This window comes from Eutrigla gurnardus (assembly GCF_963514095.1).
Source record: "Eutrigla gurnardus genome assembly, chromosome: 14".
NCBI lineage: Eukaryota > Metazoa > Chordata > Actinopteri > Perciformes > Triglidae > Eutrigla > Eutrigla gurnardus.
Window position 1 is genome coordinate 13971227 of NC_139937.1, and position 26466 is coordinate 13997692.

General features: G+C 44.5%; 1 protein-coding gene across 1 annotated transcript in view; it reads left to right on the forward strand.

The window, feature by feature from the left end:
* The window catches only part of zfpm2a (zinc finger protein, FOG family member 2a), a 118643-nt gene that overhangs the window by 24599 nt on the left and 67578 nt on the right, over window positions 1-26466 (forward strand). Inside the window, 2 exon segments of the mRNA XM_084026266.1 lie at window positions 6448-6603; window positions 13872-13973. Of these exon segments, the coding sequence (XP_083882392.1) occupies window positions 6448-6603; window positions 13872-13973 (258 nt within the window).

The following is a 26466-nucleotide window of genomic DNA, read 5'->3' on the forward strand; positions in this document are numbered from 1 at the left end:
GATAGCTCCCTGGAGGAGCCTCACTCAATGGCTTCATTAAAAGTGAACGTTCTAGTGAAAAGCTCGCTTATAAACCAGTAATTAAGACCACACATTTTTTACCTGCTTTGTTTCAGCTGTCACATCCGGTGTACAGGCACATGGTTAACTTATATTTTCCTTATAAGTAACAGAATGACGACGATAAATCACTCAGCCGGGGCCGAGCGGCGAGCACGTTACAGGAAAGGACCGGAGGATGCTTAAACACCAGCCGTTTTACCAGCATTTTAATCAGTCCCCTGCAAAGCAAATGTCGGCCCCGCTAAGCCCATATTACTTGGAGGACAGGCTTTGTGACTTTTATGGGCCAAACGATGTACCGGCGTCCACTTGGACGCGTGCGTGTCTGTAAACTCTAGAGAGGCAGAGTAGAGGCGGGCGGAGTGAAGCAGGAACCCAGCTAACTCCACAGAGGAACTGGCTGGCATCTGCTGAAGCCCTCGGGCACGCTCAGAGGTGCCTCCAGCATTTTAATGGCATAGTCAAATGCCAGCATGTTTTCATGCCATTCCAATTCCAATTCATTGGATAAAGAAGTAAGAGCGAGTGTTATTCCCCCTTCAACGGCGCCGACAGAAACGCTGGGCGCAGGAACAAGGAAGTTTAGCAACTCCGCGAAACGTGCTGGGATCCAACGTCATGTCTGATTGGAACAAGATACGCGGCCTACAATTGTGTTTTTTTTGGGAAATGCGGTGGGAAAAAATATCCCCTCCGTCGTGGAGGAATAACATTATTCTGCATCTGGGCAACAAGGAGGCCGATGGGCGTGTCTCAGTCTCACAGCGTGAAGCATAAATGTACCCAAATGTAAACTTGGATGATGTCATGATGTAGATGCCTTGTCATCTCTATGGCGCTGCAGCCTCACGGAACAGTGTGTATGTTCAAACACGTGTGTGTGTGTGTGTGGGTTGTACAAGGATGTGAATACATTTACCCCCCCCCCTCTCCTGCCCCCTTCTCACCGCAATTTCCAAGACGAGGCGCTTGGTGCTGAGTTTTCAAGCAGTTTGTTGACTGTTGATTGTAAGTGCCCCGAATTTAGGAAGGCAGCCATTTCTAATCATGAGAATTACATTGCTTAGCAACCGGAAAATCAAGTTAAACAATACCGTTGCTTATTCTTGGTCACAGACTGCGACTCTGAGAACACATCAGTCTCCACTGAAGCTGCTCCGCGCTCCTCCCAACACGCACACACACTGACACACACACTGACACACACACGCATACACACGCATTCACACGCGCGTGGATGAAATACAAACGGTAATTTACTTTTGCCTTCGTTACAGCATTAGCTCCACATTTAGTTTGATCACAGTGTACAACTTGGAAAAAAGGCTCTGTTTTTTTTGTAACATTTACACAGTATGAAAAAAAGAGAAAACAATGTTAGAAATGAAAAATTCCTTTGAGGGTTCCTGTAGCATATTAAGCTATTAAGAGTTGCACAAATGGTATCTATTTCATTACAGTGATCAAGGATTAAATTAGAGGCCTGAGCCCTGTAACATATACACTAAGTCTCCTCCAAGGCTGAGGGAGCCCTCTGCTTCCCAAAGGTCATTAGAGCTGAGGAGAGAGGATGGCCCCCAGTCTCTCCTCGCCTCCCTCCACTACCACCCCCTCCTCTCTCTCAGCCTTCCAAACCCCTGCATGTCAAATGAGACAAAAATAGTTTCTCTTTTCACTTCTATTTTCAACACCAGACAGTGAGTGTTTTTTTCTCCAGCTGTGCAGTTAAACATGCAGCATGAAAGCCTACCTGGCTCACACCACACAGCTACTTGATACTTGAGACAAAGTCTACACTACCTTCCACCGCAGATGTTTGAAGAGTCCTGAGGTGTGTGTGTGTGTGTGTGTGTGTGTGTGTGTGTGTGCGTGTGCGTGTGTGTGTGTGTGTGTGTGTGTTCGCCTGGAAGTGAGGAAGGCCTAGTATCAGTGTTGGCACAAAAGGACCAGTCACAGGGAGCACAGTTGGCAGAGGTGGAGCCGTGTGGCCCTGTTGGGTTCTAGGGCTGCAGTATGCATTCATGTTTAGTCTCAGGTGCTATGTTTTATCCCAAGGCCAGCTTGGACACGTTTTCAATGGACCTTTTGGATGAAAAAAAAAAAAGAAAAAGAAAAACTGTATAGGTGGGAGCGAAAAGGAAAAAAAAAAAATGTCCATGCTTATAGAGATCTGCCGCTTTGTTCTGTCAGATTCAATTACCTCACCTCTAATTAGGGAGCTATAGAGGAGGCTGGGTTTGTGATCCACACATCGCACTGTGGAGCCCACTGATAATGTGAGGTATCGCTATCACAGCCCGGCCACAAGCTCCCCACATTGTGGACGGCTGGAAAAAAGAAAGCATGCCATGAAATTAGCAGTCACTTGTACAATTTTGCACAAATATTTGTTTAGAGCTCTTCTTTTTTTAAGTGAGTTTTGTAGGAAGGTTGGAATATGTATGTATGTGTGTGTTTTTTTTTCTTTTTTACATTTTCTGTTTTCGTCAACGGAGGCACAGATTCCTGTTTTATTTCCTGAAATGTTGGGTCATTCCACCACCTCTGTCCGTACGCCTCTCTTCCCAGCTCCCCTTCCTCTGTGACTCATTAATCCTCCGTCCATCATATGGTCTCAGAGTATCACCCCATTTTATAGACTCAGCGGGGGCATTACCATATCCCTCTCCGGAGCTCCACTCCGCATGGCCGATCCCTATCAGACAGAGGCCACGCCACGAACAAAAGAGCCACTGTGATCAAGCCTGCATTCAGCTACCAATGTCTCTATTAGCATTGGCTGCTCCTGCCTGCATGGCTGTTTGAACAGGGCTGAGATTTCTCTCTGTAGTCGGCAGAGGAAGAGCCCGATGAATGCAGATGATACAGCTCAGGGCCGAGGGTGTGGATGGCAGGGCGGTGGGGGGGTGCAGGGGTACCTGGACACTGACCCCGAGTGAGAGGAAGTTCAGACGGGGTGCAGCTTCCTAAAACATCCTCTTCAAATTGAGCTGATACGAGTCTTTGTGCTGGGATTTTATTAAACAAAGCCTTTCTCTGGAAAGTAAAGCTGGTGATTTAGCACTTTAGAATGTGACCTGAACAGCTGTCAGACTTAAAGGTAAAGAGGAGTATTGTGGGACGGCGGTTAATAATTATTCTTTTTATTTATTTCACGATTATTTCTCATGATTGATTGATTGATACATAGTTTAGTCCAGTGGTTCTCAACCTGTTTGGATTGTGACACAAAATCAAGCAATAATAATAATAACAATAATAATATAAATAAAGTAGTATTTTTGTATGTATGGAATGAAATGTATGTATGAAACAGAATTTTGTTTTACATAAACATTTGTATTCATTATTTATTCCTAATTGATTAATATTTCTTATAACCTTAATGGGGCCGATCTATTCAATTCTATGATTATATACTGGAATAATTACTTACGTGTTGAACAGTTTGTTGCTGAATTAAAATGGTAACTCAGTAAATGTATATATATACGCATGTATTTACAGTTACAAGTTGCCTTACACATAAAGAATAAGTCACTTCCACACAGTCAGGCATACAGATTAATAATCCAACGCTGGCATGGAAATGGCACCCAGGTATTGCAGTCAGGACTGAAACGTACATCCCTAACCTCAGATTCATTCATGAGCCCTTGGGGTTCCACGTTGGAAAGCACCCATTCAGTGATGGAACAATGACTTGACAAAATTCCCCGTCACAAGTTCTGCAAACTTTTGGGTTTCTGGGTTTCAGAAACATGTTTGTTGAAGACACCACCATGGTTTGTGTTTGTAGATTATATTACAAAGACGGCCAAAAGCTTTTTCCAAAAAAGTCTGTGTTTAATTCCAAAAATCACCTCTCATGTAAAAACCGCCTGCTCCTCACAGACGTCTGTATCTTGTTTTTAATGAGCGCAGCCATTTTAAAAGTGGGCCGTGTTGTTGTTTTGTTGGGGCGGCGTGAAAATGCGGACGCTCTCCCCGCGGTGTCATTGGCCATCTGAACTCCAGGGGAGGCCTGATAAGAGGGTGAGGCAGCAGACATTCCTCGGGCCCCATTCGTCAGCAGAGCCTATAGAAATGCACCAACAAGCGCGGGTCACACAGCGAATGTGACAGGATTTTAAACAGTACACAACTAAATATAGCGGGGGGGACGCCACTATCAGAAAATGAGTTAGGAGTGTGGTGCTGGTCGTTTAGAAAGTCATTATTCTTATCATTGCTGTCTCTGAAATAATTTCAGGTCTCTCCATGCAATGAATACTGTATAATAAACCAAACATGTGAGAAGTGCGCACAAACTTTGGCAATCTACGCGGTGCCCGAGAAGTAGCCGTCAGACCTCCCCCTTTAATGTCTCCGACCGGGTGGAGTGTTTCAATTTTTCCATATTCAGCGAGGCCTCCAGTGTCTCTATCGGTTTGAAAAAGCTCCATTTAGTTACTATCTGCTAGAGTGGGGAAGTGAGATGCCCTCATTCGGAGTCTATTAAACCTCAATTCTATCTCATCTTATCTGCCTAATCTTTGTGTCTTATTGACCATGAAGTTTATCTTTAATCTCCCTTTACCCTTATTATCGCGCAACACTGTAGGTCTATTTTCTATGGCGCAATGGCGCTGCTGTATTTGCCGGCAACAGAGGGAGAATCGTTTAGTTGTACACACAGTTCTTATTCAGCTGTGTAATGGAATGTGTACAGAGTGTGTGTATAGGAATGTATCCCCCCCCCCCCCCCCCCACACACTTTCTTTCACACTGTCCTCAATTGCCTTGGCAGGAGCTTTTAACGCCACTCATACAATCTCCCCTTGATACTGCGATATTTATCTCTCGGTATCATCTTAAGCGATGGTAGACTCATCGAGTCACTTCACGCCTCACTTCGCTCCTCGGCGAATCAGCAGAAGGCATCAGATAAGAACATAAAAAAAAAAAACTGTATCCTTATTTAAAAGCGGGCACTCTTTGCCTCCGCAGTGTCTATTAGAGATCCGTGCGCTAATTCTTTTCATGTCCGGGGCTCCTGCAGATGTAGGCCCGCTACAAAGGAGTAATTTATAAGACTAATGAAAAGAGCAAGCAGTTTGTGGACATCAGGGGGGTCTTTTATGAGGCTCGGTGCGGGAAGAAAGAGGAACAGGAGAGGCACACCGGTCCCCGCTTTCTGAACCGAAATTATAGCTTTATTAAAGCTGAGGGGCTCGCTCCCGCTACAATAGAACAAACACGTTGAAAGGTGTCGAGAGGATATCAGTGCACTCTGTTTGAGCTCCAGAATGATGCACAAGAGGCTGCGTACGAAGCTCCTGTGTGTGTGTGTGTGTGTGTGTGTGTGTGTGTGTGACAGGCAGAAACAGAGACAGCATCCACATCTAGCAGCAAACCATGGCAGCACTTGTGATATGACTATTCCTTCAAACGCACCTCGAGAATCATGGGTATTTTTCAGGGGGGTAGGGGGGGATGATGCAGACTTATTGCATTATTTCAAATACAAACTAACCTTAAATTTGGGGTGTTCTGTCACCTCTTTGCTATGCTAATTCGTGTGCAGACATCGGAGACGTGTTTTGTTGGGAAAAGGGAGACGGTGCGCAAGATGCACATTATCTTAATAACATTCAAACGCCGGATGAGATGTTTTTCACAGCTAATACAATTCAGGTGGCAGTACAGTAATTCCATCAACGCCCCTTGATTGAAGCAAAATGGTAATATGCAAATACCGACAGAGATGTACAGCTACGAGCAAAACTCTGAAATCATTTAGATTTAAAGAAATAATATTGCACAGAGGGGGGAAAACATTAATCACACGGAAAAGTGTCTCCTTTAAGATTGCACTGGTGTATTACCCGGAGGCATGGAATGTAAATGGAAAATCAACATTGTACCCTGTGATAAGGCTAACAAATTAATAAAAGTATTTTCTTTCCTCCTCCCATGCTGATGCCTGTATGAAAAGTCTGGAAAAAGGGAACTTTTTTTTTTTTTTTCTCCGTTTGTGTGAGCTTTTTGTTTAGCAGGTACAGCGGATTAACATCAACGCTCACCTTGGCTGCAAGTCAGCTTGTTTTTCAGTCTCAGAGGGCTTTTTCAAACAGCTATAATGGAAGGACGGTTGTGGAATATTATAGTAAAATAATGTAATTTATTGAGGCGACCTGAGCTTTGTCTACACTGAATGTCTGAACGTGGACCGTATAGACAGAACAGCTGCTGTTTGAGTTGCATCTGCATTTGTGGGATCTCAATTAAAGCACTGAGGAGAGGAAGACTTCTTTTTTTTTTTGAGAGCCTCAAGGATGTGATGAAACCGCTGAACATTCCCCTTGTTTGTGTGTGTGTGTGTGTGTGTGTGTGTGTCCTCAGGTCCTCTAGAGGATGGCCTGGAGGAAGAGGAGGAGTGCGTCTCCGAGGAGAACGAGCTCTTGGCCAAAGACGAGTTCTCGGCGGAGGAGAACTTCTCCGGCGAGTTCGAGACCGAGAACATGAGCTGTGAAGACATGGAGTACTTCTGCAACAAAGGTGAGGATCGTCTACCACACGCTAATCAGCGCGCACGCTTTTTTACTCCACACCCAACGTGTGACAATATGTTGAGCCGCCCCTTGCGTGCCAAGCATCAAAAATAAGTTAAACTCCTGCTAATGGCTTCTAATAAAATCCCTCAACGTGATCAAATCAAACCTGGCAGGACTTGCGTCCGTGGGACGATTCCTCCCGCGCTGCCGCCGAGAGCCGGGGCTATCCATTCTGATATTTGATCCCAGCAATCCACCCAAGAGCAGTGGTTTGATCTGAGAGGGAGATGGCATTGGCGACGCTGGCTCTCCCTCTGTGATAGCGCTGTGAAGGTGCGGCGCGCTACGCCAATGCACTGGAGAGCGTGGCTCCTTTCCCTTTGAGGCGGCGGGCTGAAGCTCTGTGAACACTCAGCAGCACCTGCCACTGCTCGGAGGTCCAGCACCATAAAAGCGCCTTTTCGCGCCGCCAAAATGCGCCCCAGCCCTCTTTGAACTCCAATTCAATTAGATTGCTTCTTTGTATGTTTGTTTCATTTCGGTCACACCTTGCCATCACAGGAGCTAATTTGTGGTCTGCTCCAGGTTACAGTGTGAAGATGACAGACTCGTCCCACCTCCCTCCCCCTAACTCCCCTTCCCCCACCCCCCCCCCCCCCCCTTCCCACCCTCCTGCCTCCGGTGGCGTTGCTTTCACTACCCCAGGTGTCCCCACTCTCGCTGGCGCACGGATGCCATAAATTTGACTTTTTAATGAAGAACCAACGCTTTGAATGTCTGCCTCCTCTTTCTCCTTTCAAAGGGAAAAACTGTTTAGAATTATTTTCTTCACACTTCTAAACTGATGTGCCTCGTGGGATTACATTATTGAGGAAAAACAAATCTTTCATGTTTCAGGTGGGGTATGCCCCGGTAATCGTATCAATAATGTTTTTCCTTTTGTTCTCCGGGAGAAGTCGAACGGCGCAATTGTTCAGAAATTGCAATTACCGGCGACGCCGCGTTGGCTTTACCCTTTGTCTCCATCGTAATGTGTCCTTACACAAACTTCAAAGTAGAATGTATGGTCTTGTAATAACCCAGTAGCTATGAAATAGATGGTGCAGTACACACTGGTGGCTACAGCTAGGAGAAAGGAGAAAAAAAAAGGACAACTTGTGAAAATCTTCAAAAGAACCTTGTCACAGCCGTTTGATATTTTCATTGTTTTGGTTAAAACCATGTGAGGAACCGGGCCCTCAAATCTCCTCCCTATGTTTATGAATAAAGTCAATACTAAATAGCAATCCCAAATGTCAAGTACTACTTTCTGTAGAAACTGGTAATCTGTTCCTTGTCATACACAAGCCTTACTAGTCAGATTTCTTTTTTTTATTACTTTGCTATCTAAGCTTACAGAAGCTAAGTCTCCCAATGCCTCCTAAGACCTAAATGATGTACTATCCACATTTCTTTTTTTCCTCGTGGCAAGTTGTGTGCAATCATCAGGTGTAGCCATTTTCCCCATGATCCCTTCCTTCATTAGATCTATTTAAAACTAACGTCGGAGTGGCTTAAATTTACCCCACTTATGTGAAACTGCCGTGAATTAGAAAGGACGCAATCCTGGCGGCATTAAATGGTTTAACTGTGTTATTCCTCGACTATAGGAGGAAAAAGAGAGCCCCCCTTGATTAACTAAACCCTCTCAAATGTGATGGCGTGCTGTAATTAGCCCTGTGCGGACTTGAACGTGGGTTTTAAAGCAGCCACTCATCCCATGGCCTTTATCTTCGCTGCTTCCCGGAGAATAAGGTCTCCCGTGTAAGGTTCCTCCACTGAGCAGTGACTCTCTGGTCTTAGCTTAGCCTTGTATCTGTGTAGTCACTCTCTGAAATGGGCTTGTCAGGGGGACCTAAAACCTCCATTAAAAGTTTCAGTCTATAATAGGTATTAAAAAGCTGTAGGAACACAAAGAGGAGTACCAATTTTCATTAACATATGAAGCACTTATTAACTTTGATCAGAGTGCGGTGAAGTAGCAAAGCCGCTTAAAGGCGCAAAGGTCAAGAAGTTGAATGCCACCAAAGACTCAGTCATTTGCCTTACCCTTGCAGAAAAAGGGACTCCCCAGATAAGTGCATGGAGCACCTTAACGTCCCATCTTGGTCTGAGGCTCGGGAACCTCTAAATTGGGTGATGCTTGACTCCTCACCCTGTTTAGCTAATGGTGTCATGGCTCCCGATGGTCTTTGGCGCCGTCGTGGACGCGGTTTGGAAGATGCTTGCAGTATTATCTACTGCGCTGTTAGCCTTGAATTTGCTGCATAAATGTGAAATCTCACAGTGACCGCACATTATTGTAAAAGGAGAAGTGACGTACATCTTCCTTCAGGGGTTCCTCACCTTTCCTTGTAGGCTTATGAGCCTCAACACATACTATTACTGCTTGCTACCGTCATCACTAGTGGCATTCAACTTTAATATTGGTGATTCTACTTTACTTGATTATTTATTATTATGTTTCATGGGGAAATGTTGTACTACTCTACTATAGTTATTTGATAACTCAAAACAACCACATCTAATAATGCTTCAATAATGATTTATTTACAAATATTACATTACAAATAACATACAAATATTTTTGTGACTTTAAAAAGGTGCTAAATTCCAAATTAAGAGCATTTTGCGTCCACGTGGCTCTCAACATGGTGAGAGTTGAGCCGACGGCTAGCAGATAACAGTGCTAAGAATGCAAGCAATGGCCACAATGCTAACAGTGTTCAGCTGAGGGTGAACAGCGTTATGTTTACACTACTATGCCATTGGTCGGGATGATAAAGTACTGAGAAGTTTCTTTATTTTCTGCTCAGGTACAATATCTTTACACAGCTAATAGTTTTTGATGCCATACTAATGCTCCGAATTTGGAATTTTGCACCTTTGAGTACATTTTGATGACAAGACGAAGTAAATGTCTGAATGAAGGACTGTACTATAATTCATTCAATAAATAAAATGTCAGTGATGCTTATATTATGGAGAAAAGAGAAGGAACAGTTTTTTAGTATACATAGAATTAGAAGGGGTCTGCCTACCAACTGAGAGCTCTGTGTAAAAAAAAAAGAGAAAAAGGCGAGATATCTGTTAAAAAAAAATAACCTTGGCTTTTTCTGCGATTAAAAGAAAATCTTACCTCAAACAACTCCTCCTGCTCCGTACAATTTCACATTTATGGAGCTCCGCTTGTGAAGAGAGCACAGTTGACTCCAGAGCAAAGATTTATCCTCTATTGACACACCTGGCTCCATAATTGTAAGAAAGATACCTTTTTTATATAGTGAGTGGCACCTTTTTTTTTTTTTTACTGAAATTGTGAAATTTCACCTTGCTGTTTCACCCCCTCTTTTATTGTTGGCTATCTGTGAAGTTCAGCACAGGGTGTTGCCACAAGCTGTTCCCTTTGTGCGTTCCAAGTGTTGTCTGATGACAAATGACTTCCTTACTTAGCGCCGACAGTAAATTTACATGTCCTTCCATGTATCTCATTTCCTCGATGTAAAACATCTCCTTTGTGAGGAAATACAAGTGATTTTTCCTGCTCAAACTATTTACTTTGTTGTGAGTGTTTGTGTATGAAGCACAACTAGTGTGAGTGCTCCTCAAATTACAAGAAATGATCATGTCGGAAGAAAGATTTTTTTATATATATATCAGTGGAAGTGAAGAGCGAAGGCTAGAGACTGCACGCACAGTACTTAAGAAAGCGAATAACAAACCCACCTTGACCCGCTGAATAACCTCTCGGCGAGTAATTTGACTCGCAGCGGTCAGAGACATACAGTAACTGACGCAAAGTGGCAGAATTAATTATGCCACTCTTTGTGTAATACAGAAGTAATCAGAATCTCCAGCAACGCAGGAGGAAGATCTCCTTGGCGCTTTCGCCACAGCTGCCAGTGCCCAGAATGGTAAATGTGGAATTTTAATGCACAGTTGATGCCGGAGAATATGGGGAAAATGCTAATTTGTGGTGCGATAAGATGAATCGAGTCATCCCTTTAGCCCCATTTGACTCAGTGGAGGAAATTAATCATTAATGTTTGTTAAGTATGACAATCTAACTGGGCCAGATCTACATGCTCAGAGACTGAGGCAGAGCGAGATAAAGACCCAGGCTGCAGACAGGGAGGAAAACTGCCAGATTCAGTAATGATGGGAATTTATTGGCATTTAAAGAGACAGTGGCAAGGCATTTCACTAATAGCCTCCCTCCATTGGAGTGATTTGCCTGCCACAAATTGCACGCAATCCAGACCTATTTTTCAGATAGCGGAGAAGTCTTACAGCCATGCTTGACTTTGCTGGGAAAGGTTGCCTCCTGGATTTGACTCTCTGTCGCAGCCTAATCTGCATCAACGAGCAAATATGCAATATCAACCGACTAGCACTGGTGGGGGGGTATTACATTCTGAACATCATTGACAAGCTCCAGTGCTAGCAAGATGGTGATGGGTTTAGAGGAAAGTGGCTGGTGGGTCAAAGTCATCGAGCCCAGAATTCCGTAACATATAGAACCGCGCGATCTCGCAGGAAGACTTTAAAATACTTATACTCCATTTTGCAGGAAAGCGTGACCCGTCTCCTCACTCGCTGGTCAGGATTAAAGTGCTCTGAGCTCCTTAAAGTCGCACGTGAGAGATTGACATTTTCAAGGGCTTCTTCGGCGGAGACAATGCTAAAAGGGAGAGAAAAAGCCAATATGACTTTGTTGCTACCTTGCTCCAGGAATTGTTTGTGTAAATCGCCTATAAGCTTATTGACCTGAATGCGTAGCGCTCTGCGTGTGACTGCGATTTGGCTAGAGAGCTGTCCTTTGATGGAGCAGCGATAGGGCTGATTTTAACAGCTCACTGGCTCCTCTTGCATGCCCGCCAACCCTGCACCCAGCAGGCCGCTTCGCCTCCCCACCTCCCCCCATACACCCCCAAGCCCTCCCTCCCTCCTCGTCCCTTCTGTTCAGCCTTCTCTCACTCAGCTTTAAGTATCTCCATTCGATTCCGCGAGGAATGGAACCTAAGCCAGATGTAAATTATGATCTAGGTGATAATGTAGAGGATGATCATTGACAATCTGTCTCCCTCAATAAGACAGCAGAGGGGTTCAACTCAAACGATGAAACAAGGCCGAACCTCTATTACGTACAGTGGACCTCCGCGAACGAAATGGAGCACCTCAATCAATCTGTTCCTCTATCAGAAAGGTCAGATCTCATATGCCGTTCAAAACCATTAAAAAAAATGGCTCTCCGTATTCGTCTGTATTGCAGGTTTTTAAATCGAGCAGCGTAGTGCTACTGTAAGCAGAGGAGTGCTGCTGCAGCACTTCTCCCCTCTGCTGTGCTTTTTTCCCAGTGACATTTGTGCAGGAAAACTTCATCAAAGCCCTGTGACATTGTTCCCTGTGAGGTTGCCCGGGCGATTGTGTTTAAAATGCATTTGCAAACTGTGTTAGATAGAAGGCAGAAAATCCTTAATCACTGCTTAATTAAGGAATCATCTTGTAGCTTCGTTTCCCGGGCTGTAATTAAACACTTCCAATACGTTTCGTTACAGGGCTTAACATGTTCGCCTGAGATCAAGGTAGTGCCTTTAATGTTATCTCGCCCCGGCTTTTTTTAAACTCCGCTCCATTGGAAGGAACTGTTGATATACGCCTTTGTTATCCTCGTCATAATACCAGCCTCGTATGCTAAAGAGGTTCTCCAGGCCCAACAATAAATAGTGGGGGAATTTAGTCAAGTGGGCTCTCTGATAATATACTGGGGAATGGGAAAGGAGTGGGGTGAGGAGTGGGGGTGGGGGGAATCACCAGCCCAAGCAGACACTTGCATAAGCAAAACTGGGTCATAATGACCTCATGTACTGTAAGTAGGCCATTTTCTGCAGACTTCCCTTCAGCATCAATTTTTCCTTCGTGTACATCTCCTCTTTCAGTGCCAGGCAGAAAGCTGACTGAATGTTTGCTTCCTTCTTTGAAGTGTATAAAAAAAAACAAGCATGGTGTGTGTGCTTGATGGAGAGATTAACCCTAACGGAGGATGGATGGCACCAGAGCAAAGTAGTGTGTGTCCCATGGCAGTTGTCACTGGAACTGTGATAACGAACACTGAAATGTTTTTTGGAAGCATGTTGTAGGTGGGGATCAGATACAGATGTGGTAAACAACCACACCAGGACAACATGAATGCATGTCCTATCGTGTACATCGCGATTTTTAGAATATCTTTGTCATTCGAATATATTCCCATTTAAATCGACACATCGATCCCCCTTCTTTCCCCTCTCTGAGTGGATGAAGTGTAGTAATCCATTGTAGTAATCCAAGCCTGTCCTTGACCGTTCACTATTGGGTTTAAAACATCAAAGGGATGGAAACGATACGGTGACAAAAGTGAGAGGAATGTTCCTCCGCAAACTATCAGCTACCACTACACGGCCCCGAGCACATTCGCTCTTACTTGCCCGAGTTTTGAGAGACAACCAGTGTCAGCCACAGTGGATTTATTCACAGCGCCACACTAGGTGGGCACCTACTAAGTGCTTATTTATATGCCTATAAACTTTGAGTAAAAACTATGCTTACTGTAGACACACAAAAAAGAAAAAAAAAACAGATTTGTGCACGTTAGAGCACTAAACAAACGCTGCAGTCGGGGTTGCCGCTGCACACTCGGGAGGCGGAGTCTGTTTAACAGGGTCTTTAAGCGCTTACATCCTGGAGAAAGACACCCAAATATCCCTTAGCATGGTGTGTGTGCGCCCCGCGACTGTAAATCAGCCCTGCATCCTATAACACACATTCTAGCTCGCTCCACAATAGATCAAACGGTAATAAATAGCCACCTCTCTCCCACACATTGCTTTCCTTCCTGTTTGACGGGGCTTCCTCCTGTTCCTGCGAGCTCTCATGGGAACTCCTTTTACATAAAAGTATGCAGCTGGACCTGGTGAGCTCACTGCAAATACACATGTACAGAACTATATATACACACACACAATGACAATGGCTCACACATGTGCTCAAATATTACAGGAAGGGGGTTATAAAACTTGATGATTTTTTTTTTGCTGGGATAAGATCCAAAGTCCTAAGAATCTCCCCTTCGGTAGGGCAGCACAGTCCATAATGCAGTGCTTCATTAAATGAGGTGTCTGAGCATTACATATGGATTGAGTGCTTCTCTCACTTTGTCTTCTGTTTTTTCCCCCCTTTTTTTCTGCCTTGCAGGAGAGGAAGACGGCAACCGAGAAGCCGGAGAGTCGGAGATGGACGGCCAGGGTGAGAAGACCAGGCACATCGCCGTCGGGTCAGACGAATGGGACGGTCCAAGTAAGTAAAGTGTTCATATCACTTTCCTAGATGGCCTCTTAGGGCCGTCTCACAGTTCAGCCTGGACTCATTCCCGACGCTTGGCCCTCGGCGTCTTCATACTGACGCACCAGGCGCCCTGCAGCCTCTTTATAAGACGTACCAGGCTTCCAACTAGCCGCAATGTAAACCCATCTGCATCATTATGAGACATTCAGTAAATTAAGTACAAATGCAAAGGGGACCAGCCTCATGTGAAATAAATGTTCTTTTTCTTGACCTAACCCTAGCTTTGTTGGCTACACCTAGCCACTTGTTATAACACTACCTATGGCAACCATAAAACAACCATTTTAGATTTAATCTTGAGACAAATTTTAGTTGCCAAAAAGTCATAAGAGACTATTTTAGTCAAAATGTTGCCAGCCATCCTTTAATCTAGTCAAATGTTAATATTGAACATATCAGTCTAGCCAAAACAATCTTTTAAGGCACGTTTCAAATTAGAATTATCTGGTGAAAAACACTGGTTGAATGATTAAGAATGCAGCTTTGTAGGCATGGCCATTTCAAACCAAAATACTATTCAATCATTTTTCTTTTCAAACCTTGATGAATTGAGGGTTTATTTTGGCCAAATTGTTGGAACAGTGGAAAGGCTAACCAAGAGGGATTTGGTGATTAGTATTTTTTGTGACTGCCAAATATGAATGAAGTGTGTTTTACGACCCAGCTGATCTCACACACACGCCCATTATACCCAACATGCAAAAACATGTGTTGATTAAAAAACACCCGAACCTGACCTGCAAACCGCCAACATCATGTATTATACAGGACTGACAGGGAGATGGAGAGGGGAGGAGAAGGTGAAAGCTGACAGAAATAAAGAGATTATTTATTTGAAACTTAATTAAGTGTAACCACTACGTCTTACAGCCACGTGTTACAACTACGTACAACAATGTGTTACAACCACATGTTACAACCACATGTAAAAACAACATATTACAAGCATGTGTTACAGTCACCATGCATTACAATGTTAACCATACAGACCTTCTGCAACAAAATAATAAACAAAAGGCTGCTTCTGCCCAAATGGAGAAATATGACGAGCAGGGATGAGATCACATTGGACATGTTGTTGTAATGTCTAGTTTGAGGTATGGTTTTGATTTGGTCATTACATAGGAAAGAAGCAAAGGAGTATTTATGGACACTTCTGGTAGAAAAGTAAGAAAGCATTATGTCTTGCATAGCAACTACAGAAGGACAAATGAGTCAGAAGTCTGCATGCTACATAACCACTTTAAGTGAGGCCACTGTTCACTTAATAGTACATTGAATTACCAACAATTGCCTGCTCCAAAAAAGCCAGTTAATCTTCTTGAAATAAACATTTAATGCAATGCAGATGTAGCCTTTTTTGAAGTTTACAAAACATGTTTTTTTTTGGTATCTTGCTTTCCCCTTTTTCTAAAAGTAACATCATCAAAGTGATGGATAATACATTGAACAAGATAGTTGCACAGCAATTACTGCTAAGCAATAGCCTGCACACACACTGCTGAACACACAGAATATGATTCCATTTAATGCAGAAAATGACCTCAAGAATTTATTGCAGGTACATGCATTTATGAAAAAAAGAAAGAAAGAAAGGGAGAGAGAGAGGAGAGAAAGAGGGAGAATGAGAGAGACAGAGAAGGAGGGAGGAAAAAGTGGATTTGGGCAAGTTGTGCTTGCTAGCTCGAAGCCCCCCGGGGTGTGTATTTTATACTGACAGTGAATCAGTGTTATCGCACCTATCAGATAATGCATTTATCATTAAATTTCACATTTGCATTTAAATCTGGGGAAGGAAATGAGCATTGCTGGCTAAAGATAAGAACGCTGGGACGACAGTAATAAACCATCACTGTGATCAGTCAGGAGACAGGGCTGAGGGGGTCAGCTCAGAACTATGGGGGCCATGACAAAAAGAAGGCATCACATACGGGGGAAAAAGGCCCTTTTGGGGCGAGATGCTGAGCTTAAAAAAAAAAAATACTGCTTTGAAAAGGAGGGATGGATGTAGCATGACTCGATGTATGACTGACTGTAATTATCCTCCTCCTCTTCTACTTAGCCATCAGAATGAGAATTAGAGGCTCTGAGACACGCTGCTGGACAGGCGGAGGGGGGAGGCAGACTTGAGTTGTATGGGAGTAAAGTGTCTCTAGCGTACAGTGAGCGAGGACGGCTGAGGAGGTGATGTGAGACACGATGCCCATTTCATGTTTTACCAAACCGCAGCCCTAGTGGCTCCGAGGTATCAAGTGACATCTGGTTTGAAGACTTCAGTGTCCTCGTCTCAAAACTCAAACGTGCAAAAGCAACTTAAAGATAAATGTATACAATCAAGGCCGGTTTATGGAAGAACAACACAATAAACACGTTACCACCAATGTAACTCTATCAACTTCTCCATGATGTGATGACTCGCACTGAGGCACTCCTGCACCCTCCTCTGTTTTCTCAATGGGCAGCGTAGAGTGGGCAGGAATTAATCTTGCCGCATAATAATGCCATTCACTCTCCCATCATGGCTGCCATGAAAGGTCATTTCCCTTTTTAATTTTTCCCATTGTGCTGCAAAAGTCAGATGGGCATGTTATAATTTGAATAAAGAGTGGGGAATCAGACAATCAGATAGGGACATTTCAAATGACATGACTTCCTGTTCAACGCGATTAAAAGCAAATTTATTTAGTTTGTCTGCCCTTTAATCTCTTTGTAAATGCTCAGATAGTTCCGCGTTCAAAAGTTCTTTGTGTTTCTTTGGCTTAAGTTTAAGCAGGTGCGATTGGGATCTCCAACAGATAATTTTTAATCACTGCGTGTGTGCATCTGAATGGGATGTGTAATGGCCGTTACATAAAAAGGGAGTGAAGCCTTTTAATGAGGTGGGCCTAACTCGGAACATGCCCACCTGCTTTGGTGAGTCCATTGAAGCACCTCTATACCGTTTTCCCTTTTGCTGAGTAACAACAAAAGCCTTTTACAAATCGACGTCCTTTAATTGAAGGCTTTTTTTTGTGCGTGCGTGCTCGTCCCTCCATTTCATCTCCACTTTAGTTACTTGTGTCAAGTGCTGTCCGCGATTGCCCCCGTGTTCTCCGATTGTCTTCCTGTCTGTAGCCGCCGAGGAGCGCACAGAATGACTCGCTATTAATCTGATAGCTGCCGCGCAGTAGAGCGCCGGGTCTCTGATGTGGAACACCCAGCCAGCTCCCTTTCTCTCCCCTCGTCTCTCTACGAGTATGTCCTTAAGCAAATCTGCACGCCGATCTTCTGTCTCGTGTTCATTTCTCGTCACGGCTGTTTCGCAATCAGCCCGCCGATTTGGGGAGATTGCGTGTCGTGCTATTCTTTTCATTTTCATGGGCTGGCGGTGATAGGGATCTGACTCCCGTCTCTCTCGCTTTTCTCTCCCCCCCGCTCGCTCTCCTCTGGGCTAATTGGGAGTGGTGTCTGTTAGCTAGCTAACTCTGCTAATGAACTTGTTCCCAGCCTTATCTAAATGCGTGCTCGTGTAAACTACACCCCCTTATGAAAGTCAGGAAAATCCTGGGTTCGTTAAGAGCGCTCTAATTAGGATCGCTGCCGTTTCTACTAGAAGCGTTCAGCCTAGAAGATACCATTGGTTTCAGTGCGGTTTTCAGTCATGTTCATTTTAACTTCTATAAAATAATGATATAACTCGACTAGGATTAAATGATTACTTGCCTTAAACTGTAGAAACTGCTTATGGTCCAGTCTGTGTTGTCCACACGTGATGTAATGACATTTAACTGATTACATGAACACTACACTGAATGTAAAGCAATTAACTTGAATTCATTTTAAGTGAAGCGTGTACACATACACATACTCTTTCAAGATGGTCAAGTATACCTAGTTCAGTTTAGTCATCACAGCCGCTCACCCGTTAACCCTTATTGGCAAAAGATTATCATGTACTGTTTCCCAGTTTGGCATCTTCATTATTAAACTTATGTATAACTGCAGAGTATCTGTGACTAATGGCAAACATATTTTCATTTTCTGCAACCAGAAAGCTGCCAGCGTGGCAACCCCTTTTAAAAATGACTGTTGGACTACATTAAATTGAATCACAAAGCCTGAAATACAAAGTGACAGGCACAGTCATGTGACAGCAGAGATGGAAAGAGTACTAAAATGATGCAAATGCACCTTTAAAGATATTTTACACAGGTAAAATTACTTCAGTAAAGGCTTTAAAATGTCATTTAAAATGACTTACTAATTAAATAACAACTTAATGCTACAAAATAGACTGCATTGAATGTCAACTTTATAGCTACACAAGTAGAACAACATGATAACAACAAGACATCTTCTGTCCAAAACAACAGACTGACACTCTGCAGTCTGTCATACAACTGATTATCAATTATAATTACACAACTGTCTTCTTAGTGTAGCCTCACCAGACAAAACTCAGACAAACAACAGTGTTTAAGAATAATTCAAATACACAAACGGACATCACCAAACTTATATTATCGAATAAAACATCAGACAAGAGGACGTAAACAACAAACCCACAGCAGCGGCAGCCACAAACGCAAAGAATGCACGGTTTTTACACGCGGCGTGGCGCGCGCACGGAACTACGTCGCTAGGCAACGAAGTGGTTCTTCAGCAGCGTGTTGTTGTTGGACTCACCTGAAGTCCTCCAGTCTGGTCCAGGTTCCACGTCTCTGAACGCCAGTCTACTCATCCTCCTCGGTCCCAGTGCGCTCCTTTCAAAACGTCCTCTCACGCACCTCACAAGACGGCGCTTCCAAACGGGAGTATTCACCAGGAGCATGTTAGCATTTAGCATGTTAGCCAAACGCAACGGACTGTACATGTTGACAATCGTGGGTGTGTCATTTAGCCAGCTGGCCAAGGTGGCGCATCAAACAAGTTATTAATTAAGATATATGTTTGTTTTTTTTTAACAACGCCGAACCACACTCCATATATGAACCGTAATGACCGTGTTTGACGAGCCCCCCGCCCGTGAACTCGGCGGCCCGTGAACGCAGCAAACTTTGCTAAGTAGTCATTTCCGGGGTGCGGCGTGTCGGCTCTCTAGAGCTGCGCCCTCCTGCGGCCGCAGACACACCTGCTGATTCATCTCCGTTCCACCGCCACACGTTTTGTTACGTGACTTTATTTTTCATTGAGTAACGGATGCAACTTGAAACGTAGCGACCTAATATGTGATAATTGGTGCCAAAGAAAAAATAAAATGACCGAAAAAGGGGCGTTGTTACAGTAATGGGTGGAAATGAAATTTGTTACCTCCAGTTTCCCCTGCTAAACGGACAGGAGGGCTCCAACTGGAGACGTGATTGAGGTGCATTATGGGAAATGTAGGATCGAGTGTTTCATGCGCTCATCATTTACTTGATACTAAAAGTCAAAACTTAGGCTCATTCTGGTGATTCTTTTAAATAATTCCTTTCTTGTGGGTCCCCCAACTATAAGCAGGATATGAAGCTGCTTCTTCAACACACAGAACATAAAACAACATACAAGCATGATTGATAGTTTGAATTAAAGTTGATTTTTTTATTTTACACAACAAAATCACTTACACAACAGTAAATAAAGTACTACATTTTTGACACCTTACTGTGTAGAGTGACTTATGTTACTGAAGCTGTCAATTCGCAGCTAAAGTGTTCATCCCACGCTGGTTTAACTGTCGCTTTAACTACTAATGCCAATAAATTGCGCATCACTGCCGTTGCACCTTCCACGATGGGGACCTCAGCATCGTAGACATTGCAGCAAATTCACGTAAAATAAGGTGCACGGCAGAGAAGCAGATACAGAAGGAGGAGACAGAGAGACATGTGATCACCTCGCCCATAAATCTCCACTCTTGGCTGTCCCTGGTGCCAGTTTGGCGTCGGCCAGCGGGGAGAGGCAGGGGTCAGCTGAGAATCCACCTGACAGTAAGACACAGACGGAGCACAGTCACAGAGAGAGCCCCCACCACCATCACCACCACCCTAAAAAATTGCACACGCAGCTTCACTCACATGTAAAAACTCTCAAGTCTCATTTTTGACAACCCAGAAGGGTCCATAGCCATGTTTTTCCAGTCTCCTAAAAAAAAGAAAAAATAACAATAACCATTTCAGGTTTAATGCACGTATGTCATGCTAGGAGAATTGGGGGACCAGATGGCCACGATAGTGTGGCAGGTGCCTCAACAAATGTTTGTGGTTGCCCGTGCTGCTATTTATATCACGGTGAAACACAGACACGCAAATATTTGCAAAAGGACAGTGGGTGCTTTTTTTTTGTCAGGAGTCAAAGTGATCAGCAAAATAAACAGATGGGATTAAACCTTTTGGGCATCAGGCGCCTGAACTTTCAAAATTCCCTCGGTTCATCTAAAGAAACTTGTCGTTCTGCAGGGAAAGGCTGAAATGAATGTGGTTATGAATTGAGAGGATTCTGATTAATTGTCATCAATGTTCATATATGCTTCAGTACAAGTGGCCCCAACTGAACTGAAAGCAAACTGACCAAAACTCCGGCAAAAGAAAAACTTAAATTCTTGCACGCCGGCAGTCCATTTGAGAGCAGTTCAGTCAGGTTGCTCTCAGTAAACAAGGCATTTTCTAACTCAGCACCCAAGTCCATTATAAAGTCAGGGTGTCGTCAAGGAAGGAGGGGCGAGCCGAAATGAGAGAGGGAGACAAACGGAGCGCCCAGATGCAGATTAGGCTGCAGAAGATGAGGGTGTAAAAGGGATTTAATGGTAGGATGGATTAGAGAAATCCTTGTAACAATGTTAAATAATTATGGTTCCAGCCGAGATCAAAGCACCATTGATTGAACCCCTCAAGCCTTCAGCACACAGAGTCTTGGAAAGCAAAGATTGGTAAACTAGTGCTCAGACCACTCCGGCTGCTCCAGTTAAATTGGATTGGAAATATTAGGATATAGATGAATCCTTCAGGAGGCTTTCGCAAAGCTTTTGTCACCGGAAATGTAGCTTGGGAACGGTATGAAAGGTTTGATAGTGTACTGTCTCGACAGAATCATAAGACGAGGGTGTCGCAGCTGTCTCCGCTGATACCTAAGCGTTTTAAGTAGACTTATAGACACACTTGACTGTTATATCAGCAAACTGAAAAACTTTCAGCACAGGCTTTCATTCAAGGTTTTATTTTTTTTTTCTCCCCCCCCCCTCCCTTCCTCCTCCTCCTTTCGTCTTGTAATCAAGAAATTTGGACGTGCATCACGGCGATTCTCTCAGAAAAAGGATGTTTTTTATCTCCCTCCTCCAGGGGTTTATTCAAAGTCTTCAGACAAGTCTCACAAAAACATGAATGACACCGAGATCGCTGATACTGATGATGAAAGTCCATCATCGGCTTCTCTGTGAGTTCTGGGCCCTGAGTGATGTAAAATTAAATTGCAATCAAAGCGGCGTGTGTAAACATTGTCCGCCTTTTTCCAAACACACTCGTATCTTGAGAGATTGCCGACGAAGGCTTCCCACCATATGCATCACCTGTGCGCGGAGAGAAAACACTCTCCCTCCCCCCCGCCGCCATTTTTTTTCCGTTTTTTTTTTATCCACAATTTCACAATATGTGATTATAATGATGAAATATGCAACAAGAGATTAGACAAATCACTGTACTCCTATTCCGCATCGCCTTGATGCAAATTTAGCCACTGATCCGCTATACTAAGAGGCTTTGTGAAGGAACTTCATGGTTGTTAGTTATATAATCTTAAATAGGGCAAAATGCAATCGCTGTTCTTATCGTCGGGAGGGAAGATGTCACTATATTCTGCTCTAGTTTTGTGCGGATACGTGGGATGTGGCACGCTGAGAATGCCCCTTAATAGGATAATTCACTTCCAGCCATTTTGTCCACATCTCAACTGAATTTGTGTCCACTCACAATGCCATCTTTCTTTTCTTTTCTTTCTTTTTTTTATACTGTGATTACTATTTCACACTAACAAGTCCGAAGAATTCCGAAGCGCCTTTAATATGGAGCTGAGTTGAAGGCGCGGCTGGTGGTGCTGGCGTCTCTCTGCCCCCGGGGACTTGACACCCATCGCGTCTTTCTTTAGCTCTCTGAACATGTTTGTTCTGCAATGCTTACCCTCCCAGGCAGCTGTAGCTGCACACGTCGTTCTAAGAGGTATCATTGTAATTGGTTGAATATTTGATGTGTGTATTTAGCATTAACACGGTGTGAGCGTCGTTGGGGGGGTGGGTATAACGCTGGGTAAACTCTGGATCGCTCGACTGAAACTTCCTCGCATGTGGAGATTTTCATTTCTTTTGGCTTTTTTTTTTTACTTTAAAATAAAACCAGAGTATATTTGAGCGACTCTGGTTTGTCGGGGTTTTTTTTCATGCATGAATTAGCTTTTTTCTTTTTTGGGGGTGCAAAAACAGTGCTTGAGATTGTGCTTACTTTCATATGCATGACTGTTTTACTTCATTGACTTTGGTGTCCTCACATAATTATTTGGCTATAAAGGAATGCACTCAGTCCCATCTGAGCCATATCTCTCCCAAAACCCCCACCCTCTCTCTCTCTCTCACACACACACACACACACACACACTTACGTACACCCTCGCCTGTGAAGGCCTCTCATTGGTGATGAACAGCTGGGCCCAGCTTGGCCCCGCTGGTCACGCCAATTCCCCCTCCTTCTATGTTTTTTGCTCCCTGTTTAGTGGTGGTGGTGTAGGTGGTGGGGGTGGGGGGGGAGATGAGGGGGAGGGAGGGAGGGCTTGTCAAGTGAATTAAAATACCAAATAATAGTAATAATAACGATAATAAAAAGTTAATAAAAAATGGCATGTTCCTCCCTGATTGTGCGGGTGTTGTGGTATTCAATTATGCAATTTTCATTGGCATATTAATCATCTTTTCAACAAACAAGCCGCCGTTAATTAAAGCAAAGCATGGATAAAGACGTGTTGCCGGATCATCACTCCGTTTATCACCGCGCGCAGACCCGCAGTTAAGTAAATTCAGGCTGTGAGATGAATTTCAATGGTCTCCCCGTTTCTTCCTCTGTGTGTGTGTGTGTGTGTGTGTGTGTGTGTGTGTGTGTGGTTACCCATATATTTATGCACATTGTGTTTGGAGGTGTGGTTAGTGACGTTGAGAACGACTTTAATTGTTTCACACAGACCTCCGATTCGTGTGGGAGGTCTCTCTTTGATCGCCCCCTTCCTCCTCCGCCGATTTGAATGTTAAATGCTCTTTTGATTATGACGACCACTGTTCAGATTAGTCAGACCGACTCCAGTTGAATGGATTCAGGTTTTTCCCTTTTGCCTCTCAGTGGCCACACCGTGTGTGTAGGGGAGGCCAGCGGGACGAGCCCAGCCCGCTCTCCTCGCCAATTCATCCCCTTTCTGTGCCGCCTCTGTGCCTTGCTCATTGGGTGGGAGGGGGATGGAGATTATTCAGGATCTGGTAAGATACGGGCTCGTGCTGCCTCTACAATCATTCAGTCACTAAATAGAAGTGTGTGTGTGTGTCGGGGGGGGGGATGTCTTGGTGACGGGAGCAGCCAGACAGCCATGCGAGTACTCGAGTTCCACCGGCAGCAGGAAAGAAAAAAAAAAAAAGAACTTGAGGCATCTGTAGACACGCCGCTTGTCCCTGTCCCTCATTGTGGAGCAACTTTATCAGCACCAGCCGCTCACCCGCCTGCTAAACTGGAGGGGCCAGTCGTCTCTTAACTTAAACATAAGATCTTTGTGGTTTGAAGCACTCGGCTGCTCTGCGCCCCAATGTGGATCTGAAAGGCAAACACGACTCCAGTGTCGCCGTCGCCCATCACAAAATCACACCTCATGGAAAAAACTTGTTTCTGCTGTGTTAGCCGAATCTAAATGCACTCAAACAGACTGTTGCACTGGAGCAAGATCCCCCCCTCCTCCTCTAAAGGGAAAAATAGAGAGAGATGATGGGAGAAAGAAAGAGAGAGTGAGGAAGAGGGAGAGTGGGAAAGAGATGGAGATGGAGGAAAGGAGGAGTGAGAGAGAGAGAGAGAGAGAGAAAAGTCAAAAACCTCCACATAACAATGCCGGAGAAAAATCAGAACATTTTCCACCGAAAGATGGGCCATTTCCAAATCCTTGTGCCCTATCAGACAAATTAAAGTAAATCAAGCATGAAATGAAGCAGAAGAGCCCGGAGATAAGGCTCCTTTAAGTCGTTTACAGATTAGGACAGAGAGAGGGAGAGAGAGAGGGAGAGGTGCATCTGGTCTCTGGCAGTGAAGGAGGCTAGTTTCTCATTTCACAATAGCAGCCTGTGTATAGGATTACTCTCCCCTGTCACCGACATGAGGAGCAGTGGAGGAATAGACGTCCACAAAAATGTGTCTAAATATGTCCCCTCGGAAAACGTCTCCAACCCCAAAAAACCCCTCAGCGTTGGCCAGATGTGACACGCGATGGAAACCCACGCGGCGTTCGAACCGGTGTATCGCCCCGATTTGTTTTTTTGTTATTTTCAGTCGCTCTCTTCACCTTTTCTTATGCTCAAGTGGCTTCATCACGGCACGGCTTAAACATTCAGATGAATTCAGGATTGGCTGAGCCGCGTCACGTGACTGTACGGCTGTCAGCTCCTGTGCGCATGTTAAGCACGCCTCGGATCAGGTTTTTTGGGGGGGTGGGGGTTGGAGGCGGGAATGGGGGGGAAGGGGTGGTGGTGGGGGTGTTGCACAAATTATATTCTCAAAATGTGATTTTGTTTTACTGTTGCATCGCTCCGGAACCGGGTGGGGGGTTTAATATGTGCGTCGCACTTCTATTTTCTGTCTTACATCAACAGATTAATTGCTGTTTTATTTTAGTACTCGCAAATAATCAAAACATAATTATGGAGCTAGTTGCTCATGGAGGAGCGATATTTTACAGTGCACACACACACACACACACACACACACACATCTCATTCATGCATGCACACACATGCAAGCATGAACTAAACATCCCACCCATTCCTCCAAACACACACACACACACACAGGCACCCACACAAGGCGAGGGTGCACTCGCTCTTTGATGCCGCCCGTCGAGCTCCCGCTGGATTTTGTTTCACTCCTTTCGTGTATCTTTCCCGGGAGTGATGAGAGGTGGGCTCGGGCCGCGGCGCTCGGCTCGCTCCCAGAGAGACGAGAGCTGGCTCCGCAGTCGCTGGGTAGCTGCTCTCCGAAGCCCCGACCTTGACCTTCCCCCGGTCCAAGTCTTAGGTTTAGCTCCTTTATCGCGCTATCTCCCAGGCATTTAAAAATACTCCTGAAACTCAATGATTTAACCCGCTTTTACGCTGTTCACATCAAAACTGGATGAAAAAAAAAAGAAGAAGCTTAATCCATCTTATCTGTTGACTGTCAAACTGCTCCGGCTAAAACCTACTCACAAAAGACAACTAGGTCACCCAGGAAAGAAAAAACAGAATTCCCCCGTTACCCAGGGGAAGTTGCAGCCTGGTAATTGACTTGGGAGGGGTTCAGGAGCACTTTAAAATAGTCTCCTCCTGAATTAACCGCAGCGTATCGAGACTTGTGCTCCTTGATAAAAAGTTGTTTTGTTTAGGTGTTTCAGCACACCCATGTACAGATCACCTATATTTCCTTCCGAATATAACTACTTCACGTCACGCTGCGTGTTACACACTTTATTTATGACACCCGAACAGACGGAATGGCAACTTCCTCCCCGCAGCTAAAGTCTCAGCCCCGTTATCCATCCGTCTCCAATGCATGCATTCCCAGTGCACATGCCATCAATTACTCATTCAGCCTGACACACTCAGGTGGAGTAATGTCCTTTTGATGGTTTGGAAATTTTAAGAAAAGCATTTAAAATAATCAGATGCCAGCAGGAGTGGCGTGTGTCCTCTAGATGTTGTCGGCGATACGGTGGTATCTCGGTGTGAGGACAGTCATTCTTTAGGTTTCGCTGTCTCCCTTTACATGCTATCAATAGAAATTGCAGCGCTTCTCTAAAGATGGATGTCTCCGAGATTGTTGTCGGTGAAGCCTGCTGCTAACTTCGCCGGGCGTTTTGATGAAAGGGAATGCTTCACAGCTGGTATATTTCAATTGTTCAATGACACCAGGCAGTCTCAGTGCTGGTAATGTACTGCAGGAGCACGCTCTTGTGTGCGAGTTAGTGTGCGCGTGCAGCCTCACTTTCTCGGTTCAGGTCCAGAGAGGGGTCATGGGCATGGCAAGATCCCGGGTTATGTTTGGACCCCCATTAACTCTGGGTATCCCTGTAGGAATTATGTCCATATTGGCCAATACCGCTGCAGGAAGTAGTGTGCCAGTTATGTAGCGAGGTGGGAAGTGTGGAGGTCGGGGTGGGTGGGCATGTAGCACACACGACTTGTCACATTCCCGTTGCAGACCTGCAAATAAGGCTTGGCTTTTCA